The sequence below is a fragment of the Schistocerca americana genome, chromosome X, assembly GCF_021461395.2.
Source record: "Schistocerca americana isolate TAMUIC-IGC-003095 chromosome X, iqSchAmer2.1, whole genome shotgun sequence".
NCBI lineage: Eukaryota > Metazoa > Arthropoda > Insecta > Orthoptera > Acrididae > Schistocerca > Schistocerca americana.
The window spans coordinates 178,936,811-178,950,122 of NC_060130.1; the positions used below are offsets into that span (position 1 = coordinate 178,936,811).

The 13,312-nt window shown below is 40.3% G+C and overlaps 1 protein-coding gene across 2 annotated transcripts in view; it reads right to left on the minus strand.

The window, feature by feature from the left end:
• Positions 1-2,402: 2,402 nt before the first annotated feature.
• LOC124554809 (regulator of nonsense transcripts 2-like) overlaps positions 2,403-13,312 on the minus strand; it is a 233,707-nt gene continuing 222,797 nt past the window's right edge. For both annotated transcript variants that reach the window (XM_047128465.1, XM_047128466.1), the window contains one exon: positions 2,403-5,173. In XM_047128465.1, the coding sequence (XP_046984421.1) occupies positions 5,063-5,173 (111 nt within the window). In that variant the 3' untranslated portion in view covers positions 2,403-5,062. The remainder of the gene's footprint in view (positions 5,174-13,312) is intronic.

The following is a 13,312-nucleotide window of genomic DNA, read 5'->3' on the forward strand; positions in this document are numbered from 1 at the left end:
TGCTATTCACAATAAAGATGCCTCTCTACCGTTCCACTCTTGAACGGTGCGCAGGAAAAACGAGCACTTAAATTTTTCTGTGGGAGCACCGATTTCTCTTATTTTATCATGATGATCATTTCTCCATATGCAGGTGGGTGCCAACAGAATATTTTCCCAAATGAAGGAGGGAACTGGCGATTGAAATCTAATGAGAAGATCCCGTCAGAAAGAAAAGCGCCTTTGTTTTAATGACTGTCATTCCAATTCACATATAATGTCTGAGGCACTATCTCCCCTATTTCACGATAATACAAAACGAGCTGCCCTCCTTTGGACTTTTTCGATATCATCCATCAATCCCACCTGATACGGATCCCACACCGCACAGCAATACTCCAGGATGGGGGGACAAGTGTGGTGTAAGCAGTCTCTTTAGTAGACATGTTGCACCTTCTAAGTGTTCTGCCAATGAATTACAGTCTTCGGTTTGCTCTACCCACAACAGTATCTGTGAGATCGTTCCAATTTAGGTAATTTGTAATTGTAATCCCTAAGTATTTAGCTGAATTTACAGCCTTCAGATATGTGTGACTTACCGCGTAATCAAAATTTAGCTGATTTCTTTTAGTCCTCATGTGAATAACTTCACAGTTTTCCTTATTCAGGGTCAATTGCCACTTTTTGCTCCATACAGATATCTTATCTAAATCATTTTGCAAGTTGTTTTGATCATCTGATGACTTTACAAGAAGGTAAATGACAGCACCATCTGCAAACAATCTAACGTGGCTACTGAGATTGTGTTTTATGTCGTTAATATAGATCAGGAACAATATAGGGCCTATAACACTTCGTTGGGGAACGCCAGATATTACTTCTGTTCTACTCGATGGCTTTCCATCTATTACTATGAACTGTGGCCTTTCTCATAAGAAATCACGAATCCAGTCGCACAACTGAGGCGATACTCCATAGGCATGCAATTTGGTTACAAGATGCTTGTGAGGAACGGTGTTGAAATCCTTCTGGAAATCCAGAAGTATGGAATCTATTTGAGATCCCCCGTCGATAGCACTTATTACTTCATGATGAATCCGTGCTATATGTCAATAAATCGTTTTCTTCGAGGTACTTCATATTGTTCAAATACAGTATATGTTCCAAAACCCTACTGCAAGTTGACGTTAGTGATATAGGCCTGTAATTCAGCGGATTACTCCTATTCCCCTTTTTGGTATTGGTGTGACTTGAGCAATTTTCCAGTCTTTAGGTATGGATCTTTCTGTGAGTGAGTAGTTGTATAGAATTGCTAAATATGGAGCTATTGTATCAGCATACTCTGAAAGGGACCTGACTAGTATACGATCTGGACCAGAGGCCTTGCCTTTATTAAGTGATTTAAGCTGTTTTGCTACACCAAGGATACCTACTTCTATGTTTCTCATCTTGGCAGTTGTTCTTGATTGGAATTCAGGAATATTTACTTCGTCATCTTTTGTGAAGGAGTTATGGAAAACCCTGTTTAATAACTCTGCTTCAAGGCCACTGTCATCAGTGACTTCACCATTGTTATCGGGCAGACAGGCTACATATTTTAAGAGCAGTTGAGAAAGTATAGAAAATTAATGTCATGCTCGATACACAAGGTCAAGTATCACAGGTGATAACACCTATACTGTTTGAGAACTTACTGAAGGTGATTGCCAGTGCATTGTTGAACAAACTGCAGCAGAACAGGGTATCAGCGTTAGGTGTACTCATAAAATTATCAGTTAACAGCCTGGCTTTAAAAAAATTAGTGCTCAACGGGTTCTGAAATTGTTAACGGAACAGCAAAAATAGGTCATGTTGGATATCTGAGAGAGACTTCTGAACCAATTCTGGCAAGAAGTGGAGGATTTTTTGAAGTAAATTATCATGTGCATGAGACATGGATTGATCATTACACTCCAGAATCCCACATGGTGAGTAAGGGGGGATGTTCAAGCTTCCAAATCAATGGAAAAAGTGTGTAGAACATTCAGTAGGCCATGCAGGAAAAAAACCGAAGGTTTCAGATGTGTAAACACTTAATCAATAAATGTATATTGCCATTTATATTTGAATCAGCCTCATAATATATTCCTGTTAAAACACACAATGTTGGCATACACAATGGAACATACCATTTACAATAAAAAAACACATACATAATGCTGTCAAGAGTTGTTTGTTACCACACTATGAAATCATTCTACAGATCTTTTTATTGTCATGATAAAAGTGAACTTAGCGTACATTATAAAATGATAACTTTCTTCAGTGGAAGTACAGCAATAACATTACTTTTATCAAATTTTCACAAAAATCTCACTTGTACTTTAAAGAAAATGCAGGATTTTTTCTAAATACACACAAAAGAAAGTAATAAGTATTTTCAGTAGGCTGGGATATAATTTATTTTATTTACAACAATAAGAACACATTTGGCAGGCAAATAAAAGCTAGTACAGCTCAGACCAAGTCAAATACAGCAATGGTAAGCATATAAAGGGGGTACACTCCATGATTTTACCAGAATATATAGTTTTTAAATGTTGTATTCCCAATGATAATTCAGTTTACACTTCATACTAACATCCCTGTGTTGCAGATGACATGGTTATGGCCCATACATCATTTGAACAATTCTTTTATTGAAATGGCATGGAACAAATGAGTTTACAGGATATGTATACATGATTGGTGTTAAGATAAATGAACAATTTTTTTAGTCCTACTCATACAATTACATTTAAAAACAAAGTTTTTTATTTTTCTTTCTTTTTTTATTGGCTACCAGTTTTTAAGTAAAAATTCATCAATGGAATGGAAAGAGTTATTCAGGGGAAATTATTTTAAGTTTTCTGACTTATTGCTTTAGACCTGTGGTTGATTTCTGTTAGCGGGCACAAGGCACACAATGTAAAGAAATGTGAAGTACATATGTAACATAAACAGCAACAAAATATGATGTAATGTATTCCAATCATACATACAATCTATGCGTGTATATTTCTGAAATAATAAAAGGAAAACCTACAGAGGATCACTGTGGTGAAACGTATGGGTATTAAACAAAATTGTTGTGTTCTTACAAAAAAGGCAGTCCCCCCTCCTTTAATTAATTGTTATTTTTCTACAGGCACATGAAAAGAGCTTAAAATTTCATTTTGATAGCATTGAAGTAGCAATAGAGTAACAGAGTCAGCAAATATTAACAATGAAAGGTACTAAATTGAATGAATAGCAGCATGTTACTTTTGAAGAAAATTATTAGATGAGGAGAAAGGAACACAGTGTCTAGCAGTTATGTATTATTCCTACTGAAAATTCAACAACTCATACCAAAAATAAATATCTGATGCTAACAATAAAAATGGAGATCACATGCCAACAGATGAAGCGACCACAGGAAATTTAATGACAATAATACAGTTACCTGTTCCATCAACACTCAAATGTCAAACAATGTGAAATATCTGCTATGACTGGTCACAATGAGCTACAAACAGTTCAAGAAGCTATGAATTCAGATTAATGAAAACAATGAACAGAAGTGATGAACTGATACATAACAGTACTGCAAGGCAACCAGAATTGAGGTTTAGAAGACCTCTCTTTAGAAAGAGAGAGAGATGATGATGATGATGATGATGATGATGATGATGATGATGATGATGATGGTCTCTGAATCAAAACCTTGGAAGGTCAATGCCAGAAATAAAAGTCAGTAAACAAATTGAAGAAATAATAATAATAATTGTAAGAAATAGTAAGAATGGTCAGCACGCATTTGTGCCAAAACAGAATGGATCTGCGATTGCAGTACCACCAATAAATTGTACTGTATTGTCATGCTTCTTGCTTGTAAAATAGCATGCCGAGTGCAAAACAACTTTCACAGTAACAGGTGTCTATGATATTGAACAGAACTTGTACAAATTTAATAAAGATGAGAGGTCCAACTCACACACAACAGAGGAGCACAATCTTTAAGGGAAATAGTGTATTTGTCAACAACCGGGTAGGGCTTACAGTCAGCCAATTGAAAGACATTAAGGTGAACACACAGGCTATAATCATTATAAAATCATTGCATACACTACTTGTTATAATTTAGAGGGGGCTCCAAAAACCAGACATATAATGGATGGACCAAGAACCAAACATATACTTTCCAGCAACATTCACTGTATACATGCATATCATAATCCAATGAAGAAAAGGCAGGAAGATGAGATATTATTAATCTAATTAATGAAGACAATTAATACCAAAATTATAAGAGTTTCCCACCAGGGCATAAAAGCTACACACTTAATATCAGATTGGTCAATACTGTATCTAGCATTTGCTCATTATGATAATCTGTTTTCAACAACCACTGAAATTTTCTGCACTTTTCAGGACTTCATACCCTTTCTGGTATTCAATGTGTTTTTGTTCCCACATCACTCTCTCGCAATCTTATATTCATAAGTGAGCATAATTCAGACCTGACATAGCATTTCTACTGGCTCCTGTTATATTTTGTTGCAGCCGACTAACATAAAAAATTATTTTTTCTAATTTATACATTTATTCACAAATAAATTAAATCATTTTGAAGAAGTCACTGTTTCAGATAAACTTGCATTTAAAGCCACAGAAAATAGATAAGTCAGCATAATCAGTACTTTTTTTTACTTTTTAAAACAGTCTTTTTATTGCACTACAACCAAAAGGTATTTACAGTGTCATGCATTAAACAGTTAATTCTGCATGTAACCAGAACAAACAGGATCAGCAGAATCTTTTCCACCACTCATATAGCAACAAACTCCATATTCCTGCATACATACAGATCGTCACTTATTACAATAACATAAAAGAGCTCTCAAATGTATACAATATTTATAAAATAATATGAAACAAATGAGCCACAGATATGTAAAGAATAAGAAACAGGAAGATACACAACCACCTTGCAATGTAGATTTACGAACAAGACTTTGATCTTACAAACACACGGCGATTCTGTAAACCAAGTTGCATCCACTACTTAGTTTCCAAACACTTCTCATCTTACTTTCTTTGGACCAAATATGAGATCAGCATCTGGTGCACCTTTTGGGTGCTGATATTTATGTCTTCGTTCACGGTTGAGGTTCATGAAGGCTGGACGTTGTGCCTGAAGCAGAAAGTGCAGTTATAAAACAAAATTTCAAAATAATAACCAGCACATTACATTTGAGATCTACAAGAAGCATAACGGAAAATTCTGTTGCCATGCTAATAGTGTGTCTATAGTTAAATGGATAGTCTGAAATGCACTTCGGTGGGGTGTTACTTTGTCCTTCCTCTTTATTTTCCATTGTTTGTACTTCTGACAGTGAAAGTGATACAAATTTTCACACAAATTAATACACAGGGTAAGACAGCTAAGACAGACCACCTCACTGACAGGAAATTTAATTCAAATAACAAAGTATAAATAGAACAGACCTCAAGGACAGAGAATAGTCCAGAATACATGAACAATACAAACATACGATATATCAAGAACCTTTCTGAAATGATAAATACTAAATAACAAATAATTGCTGGTGGTCTGATTTGAACTGGCAACCTGGAGCATGCCACCCAGTGGGTTAATCGCTACAATATAAATTGCATGCAGCACAGCTCGTGGCATTGCTCCCTCTCCTGGAGAAACAGAGACCCACTGTTCTAGATCTTGTCAACGGTCCTCTGTATGGCAGCACTGGTGGATCCTTGCATTCTAGCCATGTTGTCACTCATTGTACGAGAAGCCCCATAATCAATCTGCACTTCCGGAAGACTGTAGTAGGACTTCATATGGAGGACACAGATAACTTCCTTTTATGTCTCTGCACTTCTGTCTTCTTGATGATGGACCATAATACTCAACTTCATATGTGACGTCTGACAAGTGACGAAGGATATGTTACTGCTCAAAGCAATGATTTAGTAACTTCTCTGATGATTCCACTTTCTTAACAGGCATAAAAATTCATACCTAGTCTCCCAGGCTCTACCTCATTGTCTGGTGATTGATGATACAGTGTTCTTGGTCCTCATCCTGGGTGTCCACTGTACTTATGCAAGCCAGCTGTCTTGCTACTTCGATCCTGGTGATGAAGAGTTTCATGTAGTCATCCTGAGTGCCATGTGCTTGAAATGGGAACAATGCATCTACTGTCATTTTGGCCTTGTGTCCTTGGAGCATAAACAATGACGAGAAGCATGTAGTTTCTTGCTTAGCTGTGTTGTATGACAATGTCATGAAAGGCAGTATCTTATCACAGTCTCTCTATTCAGCATCAACATACATTGGGAGCATATCTGCCAATGTCTTATTATGGCATTCTGTGAGAGTCCATTTGACTAAGGTGGTAGGCAAATTTAAGATGCTGAAAAGGTGATAGCTTATGCTCTCACAGTACTCTCCAAGACTGAGATGACTGCAGTTGTTTGGCCCATCAACAACTATTTGGTTGACAACCTAGGCATCATTTTGAAATCAGACTGTGAGCAGTGATGATGACTGTATGAAAATCCGTTTAACAGAGACACCAGCTATGCCCTTAACAATGCATGGAAGCACGCACCTGTTAAAAAAAGAGCCCAGAGGAAGACTTCCTGTAGATCCCTGCCTGATACGAGTGATGGCGCTGCAAGGGACTCTGAATACAGAGTGCAGCCATAATCTATGGACATAGAGGGCAACATCTCCGTACATGCCATTTCCATTATGTAATTCAGCTACTTGGATGCCATCCTCGGCATGAAAGTGGTAGCCTTGCGAGTTTCATGACAGTCAGACTTAGCCCCTGACCATGACAATTGAGGCACTCATTGAAAGATTGGGATTTTATCTGGATTTGACATGGCAAGTAAGCAGACCTTTTTACCCAATTTCTGGAAGGTTCTCGAAAAGTCATATTCATATTTTCTCAAATATTTGATGTTCATGGAAATAACAGCACTCTCCATGCAGGATTCCTGTTTTGTCTGTACACTGGTGTGATTTCCGTGCTAAGTATTCTATTTCACTAAAGATATGGCTTTCAGATTTGGATCTGATTACGGCTATGACATGACACAACACTGTTCAGTAGAGGTGCCTTGTACTTAAAAGCCTCTTCATCACCATCACTCAAATTAGGTAACATAAAAGCTGTCACCTGCATTGTCTGGAATCACAATAAAAACAGTACATCATTCCCAAGGTCCATATATTCAGGAGAACAATGGATTCCAAGCCATTCATTACATGCTCCACTGTCTTTATTTCTTGGGTGGCAAAGAGGTTCGTTTTTTAATTCAGGCAGTAGCCTGCAGTCTGAACATACTTCAACATGGTTGTCAGGCAGCTTAGATATTCTTCAAATGTGTTCAGGGGAGGAGGGAGGGGGGATAGTTCATGAATTCTAAGAGGATGACAAGATATCAATTTATATAAACACAATCAACAATGTAACACAGGAATTAGCCAAATTTTTCAAGGAATGAGAAAACTCTTCAATTTAAACTTGAAAATTCATGGATTACTACTAAGATTTTTTAATTCTTGTGGTAGCTTATTGAAAATGGATGCAGCAAAATACTGCACGTCTTTCTGCACGAGAGACAAGGATGTGTGATCCAAATGAAGACTGAATTTTTGCCGAGTATAAACTGAGTGAAAGCTGCTAATTCTTGGGAATGGGAAACTGTAAAAACTGAGTCTTACTGTCATTTAGCATTAGTTTATTTTCTGCACGCCACGAACTTATATCTTGAATCGCATTATTTGTGTTGCACACAACATCCTTTACTAGCAAGCCAGTGTCATCAGCAAACAGAAATATTTTAGAATTACCTGTAATACCAGAAGACATATCACTTACATACATAAATATGCAACAGGTTGGCCCCAGCGCTGATTCTCCCCCCCCCCCCCCCCCCAATTTAACCGTGCTCCACTTGGACCCACATTTGGACCCACACTGTGTACAGAATGACCTTTTGCTGTCTGTTCTTTAAAGTAAGAGATGAACCAACTGTTGTGAGCTACTCCTCGTATTCCATAATGCTCCAACTTCTGGAGCAGTATTTTGTGATCAACACAATAAAATATGTTACTTAAATAAATAAATAAAAAAATATGCCTAGCATTCAAAACCTCTTATTTAATCCATCCAATAACTTACAGAGAAAAGAGAATATAGTATTTTCAGTTATAAAACCATTTCTAAAACCAAACACTACATTTCACTGCATATTACGTGAAATGAAATGACCAATTACAGCCTTTTCAATAAATTTACCAAACACTGATGGCAGAGGAATACATCTAAAATTGTCTACATTATCCCTTTCTCCCCTTTATGAAGCAGCTTTACTACCAAATATTTTAACTGTTCAGGAAACTGACCATTCCTAAAGGAAAAATTAAGGCTAAGTACAGGGCTAGCATGTGCAGCACAGCACTTTAGTATTCTGCTAGATACTCCATGATATCCATGAGAGTCCTTAGTCTTCAGTGATTCAATTATTGACTCACATCTCCACCTTGTCAGCATCATGGAGGGGTATTTCAGATGTAAGCCTAGGAAAGCCATTTTTCAAAAGAATTATATGATTCCCTGTAGAAACTAAGTTTTTATGTCATTCAGATAGCAAAGATACGCCACCCACATACTGTGTCAATGCAAGTTGCCCATCATAAGTTTGAAGGTGACTGGAGCATTATGTAGTCTCAATGGCATAACTTTTAACTCAGAGGCTGTCCAAAGTTATGAAGGCAGTCTTTCCCTCATCGACCTGGATTTTCCAATAGCCTGTCTGCATGTTCTCAGTTGAGAAATACCTTTTTCCTTTCCAGCAGCGTAGCATGTCGTCAATGTGCTGCAATGGGCAGACATCTTTTTTTGTGATTTTGTTTAGTCGACAATAGTCAATGCACAAAAGCTACCATACCACTGGGCGATTTGACAACCACACTGTTGAATTTGAGGTTGGCGTATCTGCGTGGCAACGTCCTTCAGGGAGTCAGATGTAGCAAGAACAGTATTGTAACTGCCAGATGGTAGAACACAAGGTTTGTGACTAGCCAATAACTTGTGAGCGATTCGGCAAGGCACTTTTTCCTTTACCCACATCTTCTGGACAGCCCGCTAATCAAGTTGCATGGGACAATCTCGAGAGGAGGCAGTATGGTTGCCGTTTAAGTTGTTACAGTGAGGAGTAGGAGGTGGACAATCGCCCTTGTGAGCATCCCCACCACATGTTACACATTTGGCCACGTGTCAACAGGACATTTGAGTGTGGTTGAAACAAGGACACTGGTAGCAGCACACTGGGTTTGGAATGTACAGTAGTACTGTGATAACTTCATAGCCTGCTTTGACCTCGGACAGAAGCACCACTGTATCAAAAATGAGAAAAAGAGTGCATGTGGGCACTAAGGATGCATCTATCTTTTTTCATCACCCGACGGACTGCAATGAGAGCCTGATGAGGTACGTTCAGATTTCTGCCCCCATCACCCATCGAGCAGCCTAGTGTAAATAGCACCACGGGAAGAATTCATGGTTCTATGGGCCTTGACACGAAAAGGACTGCCATGGAGAAGCAAAGCGGCATGCAGTAGTTGTGCTTCAAGTCAAAAGTAATCTCCAAAAGCAAAGTGCCATTACGTAAACAAGAGCAGGATTTCACAGGGCCGGCAATTGCATCAACAACTTTCTGAATAACAAACGGATTTAGCATTGCAAAGGACTAACTGTTCAGTCTGTGACACCACGAAAAACTGTGGTGCAGTTGTGAATGTCTTTGAATTGAGAGTTTTATTCCATTTACGTTCGCTACAAGTTGACTACGAAGAAGATAATTGGCTCATTGTGAGAAAATCCCCATGATTTCCAGCATCTCCGATAGCACGCAGCTTCCAACTGGCGACTCCCCTCAGAGGGCGGCTCGCCCACCTTAGGTGATTGCTCACACCTCAGGCCATAACTCCAGAACATTGGCAATTTGGGAAAAGTAGCAGCTCAGGAAATCACCCCTCCCTGGGCCTGACCTGTACCGGGGATACGTGCGAACCCTAACTGTCAACCCAGGTTGGGAATTACGCATTACCCAGTTACCTGTTGCCCATAAGACGTGTGGGCCAGCCTTCAGGAGTGCACAGGGAGGAAGAAGAAAAAGACTAACCTCAAATGCCGAAACGGAGGGAGGATAGGAGAAAGTGAATGAAGAAAGAAAAAAGAATGAATAACAGTGGAAAATATTCTGATACTGACTACTGAAAATGCAGAATACAGTTCCAAAAACAGCCACACATTTACCCCAATGGAGGGGACAAAGAACAGCAAGAGGATAGGCATGCAGTACTGAAGGGAAAAGATGCTGCAAAGGCTGGAGCCTCGTGGTAGCCAAGCATGAACATGCGAAAGAGCGGCGAGCCCTCTGCGGGGAGGGGGGTTATCACCATTATGACTGAAATGGGCACATGACAAATGGCAGTGTACTTTGCTGCAGTGGCAGAGCAGTCTGCATGGTCTGATGAATACTGATACCTTGTTCATCATGCCGATGGGAGTGTGCAAATCCGTTGTCTTCCAGGGGAACAGGCCCTTGCCACCTGTACTCCAGGATGGCAGTGGCTCCATTATGCTATGGGGAACATTAGTGTGGGCATCCATGGGTCTACTGGATTTCACACAAAGCACCATGACAGCAGACTACGCACACGCCTTCATGACAACCATGTTTCCTGATGGCAGTGACATTTTTCGACAAGATAATGCACCATGTCAAAAAGTCAGGAGTGTGATGGAGTGGTGTGAGGAAGACAGTGGCGAGTTCCAATTGATGTGCTGGTCCCCAACTCTCCAGATCTGAACCGAATCGAACACATCTCGGATGTGGTTGAACGTCAGTGTTCTTGCCCCCTCCCCTTCCCATGGCCCTTCTCCATGGAATTTACGGGAATTAGGTGGCTTGCGTGTGCAGATATGGTGCGCAAGTTGAGGAATCTACAGCCTACATGGTCGCAGAACTGTCTGAGCCTCTGATTCAGACCCTCTGCTTGGCTCTGTACCAGAGGTCCGCAATCGGTCCTGTTGACTATGCTGCAAATGGTCTGCTCTGCTTTCATCTTGCAAAAGCAAGACTGGCAGCCTTTATCACTCCTGATCCAAAGTGACACTCATCATTGGTACCGATGTTAGCCACCACCTGCAGTCGGCTGCACTCTGTGCTCTTCACGGCATCTGGGAGGAGCTGTTCTACATCTGGATTGACTCCACCCGGTACACACACAAAGTGCACATTGGCTTTCTTCCTCATCTTGGCAAGCATGTCCCTGACCCCATAACGCATCTAACGTTGGAGCTTCCAACTATTAATACTCCCACCCTCTGAAATTGTCCAGATATTGCAGGCTGAGAGGTTTCCTCTGAAACAAGACAGTCGATGGCATATGGCTCAGTGACTGTGTCAACCACAGACAGCATCTGGAATCTGTTTGTCAGACTAACTGGGGAGGCCTTACATGCAGCCCACTGGGAAGTCTTTCACTGCCTGCTACGCCCTGGGGCGACCTCAGTGTGAGCAGTAACAGGGCTGGCCACCGGTGAGGACCGATCGGAGGACTAGGACATGCTGGATGTATGTTGGATCCACATGGCCAGCCCACAACTGTGGTGCCCATCCACTGCAGCCTGAAGCTGTGTAACCAAAGCCATCACAGCCTGGAGCTGAGGGCAAAGTGTCACCAACTCGGCTTGCTTCTGCACACAACACTCACAGTCCCTATCCGTACTAAAGACCGCGGAAAACTAAAATACCCAGATATATGGACTGTCGGTATGTGCTGCGGAACTCTACTGTAGATACTAACTACAATGCAGGAACCGTATCTAATAAATTAGATTAATACGCAGAGATTCAAAAACCTATTTTCCGAAGCACTCAGGTGAAATCAAATAATTCGCCCCTGATTAGGAACTTGTAATATGACACAAAATCAGTTTACTTTCCGACGCCAACAAAAATGCAAGAACTCTGGCTATTAGATATTACATTAACATGCAGAAACTCAAGAAACTAAACTGTTAAAGCACACAGATGATATCATAAAATTCGCTCCTGGATAGGAACTTGTAAAAGTCACAAAATTGGTTACCTCCCTGTTGCTGTGACTATCTCCGCCAGCTGCTGCTGCCGCCTGAAGAAGAATAAGTCTGTCCCCCCACACCCTGGCCAATTGCCAGAAGGCATTGCCATTGTCCATTTAGCTGTGTTGTCTGTCCACCTTGATTGACAATGTGTCCAGAAGTGACTCATGTTTCTTCCTTTTCCATCCTCTCTGCCCTCCGTCTAACCTCCTGACTGCACCCAGCTGCCCTACCCTCTGTCCAACTCATCTCACAAACATTATTTTACAGTCTCCTGCTCTCCTCCCCCTTCCTGCTCCAGGCTCCCTCCTTACCCTCACCACCCAGACTGCTTCTCCCAGTTGCTCGCAATCTGGCCTTAGCAATCAGACACAGTGGTCGTGTGTGTGTGTGTGTGTGTGTGTGTGTGTGTGTGTGTGAGAGAGAGAGAGAGAGAGAGAGAGAGAGAGAGAGAGAGAGAGAGAAAGCTGTGTTTGCATGAATGTGGGTGTGTATGTTGTCTATTTCAGAACGAAGCTTTCTGGCTGAAAGCTTATGTATTTAGTTGCCTTTATGTTGTGCCTGTCTGCAAGTCAACATCTCCGCTATACGGTGAGCAGCAATCCACCCTTTTCATAATACTGTCATTCCATCCTAGGTTTTCTATTTTCTGTTTTATTTTACTATTTCCCAATGCCTTATTCATCTTTGTCTGAGCTGATGTCACCAGGAAGACTGTTAGTTTCAATGCCTATTGGTCATTCTGGTTTTGCACTAGTTGCCTAGCCAAATTTTTCAGTTAAAAAAGAGCAGGTGAGTTGCTTCTGCAGACAAGTAAATGTGCTCAAGACATTATTAACCCCATACAGTAGTCTACAGGCCATGTGACTGTTTCGGGACATGCTGAATGCTTAAAGGGTTGATATCAATGAGCACTACCTTATTTCACAAATTCCCACATAACATAGCAGTCTGTTATAGCTATTGCTCCTCGCTGATTCTTATATAAATACTATGATGGCCTAGAGAAGTTAATATCAAACCATCAGGTAACAACTTAAGAAATAACTGAACTGGTTGCGAGGCATTATTTTGCAAATGTGCTCCACACTGTACTAGATAAACCCTATTTTTGCTATTTCAGCCTCTTTCGTCATAAGCAT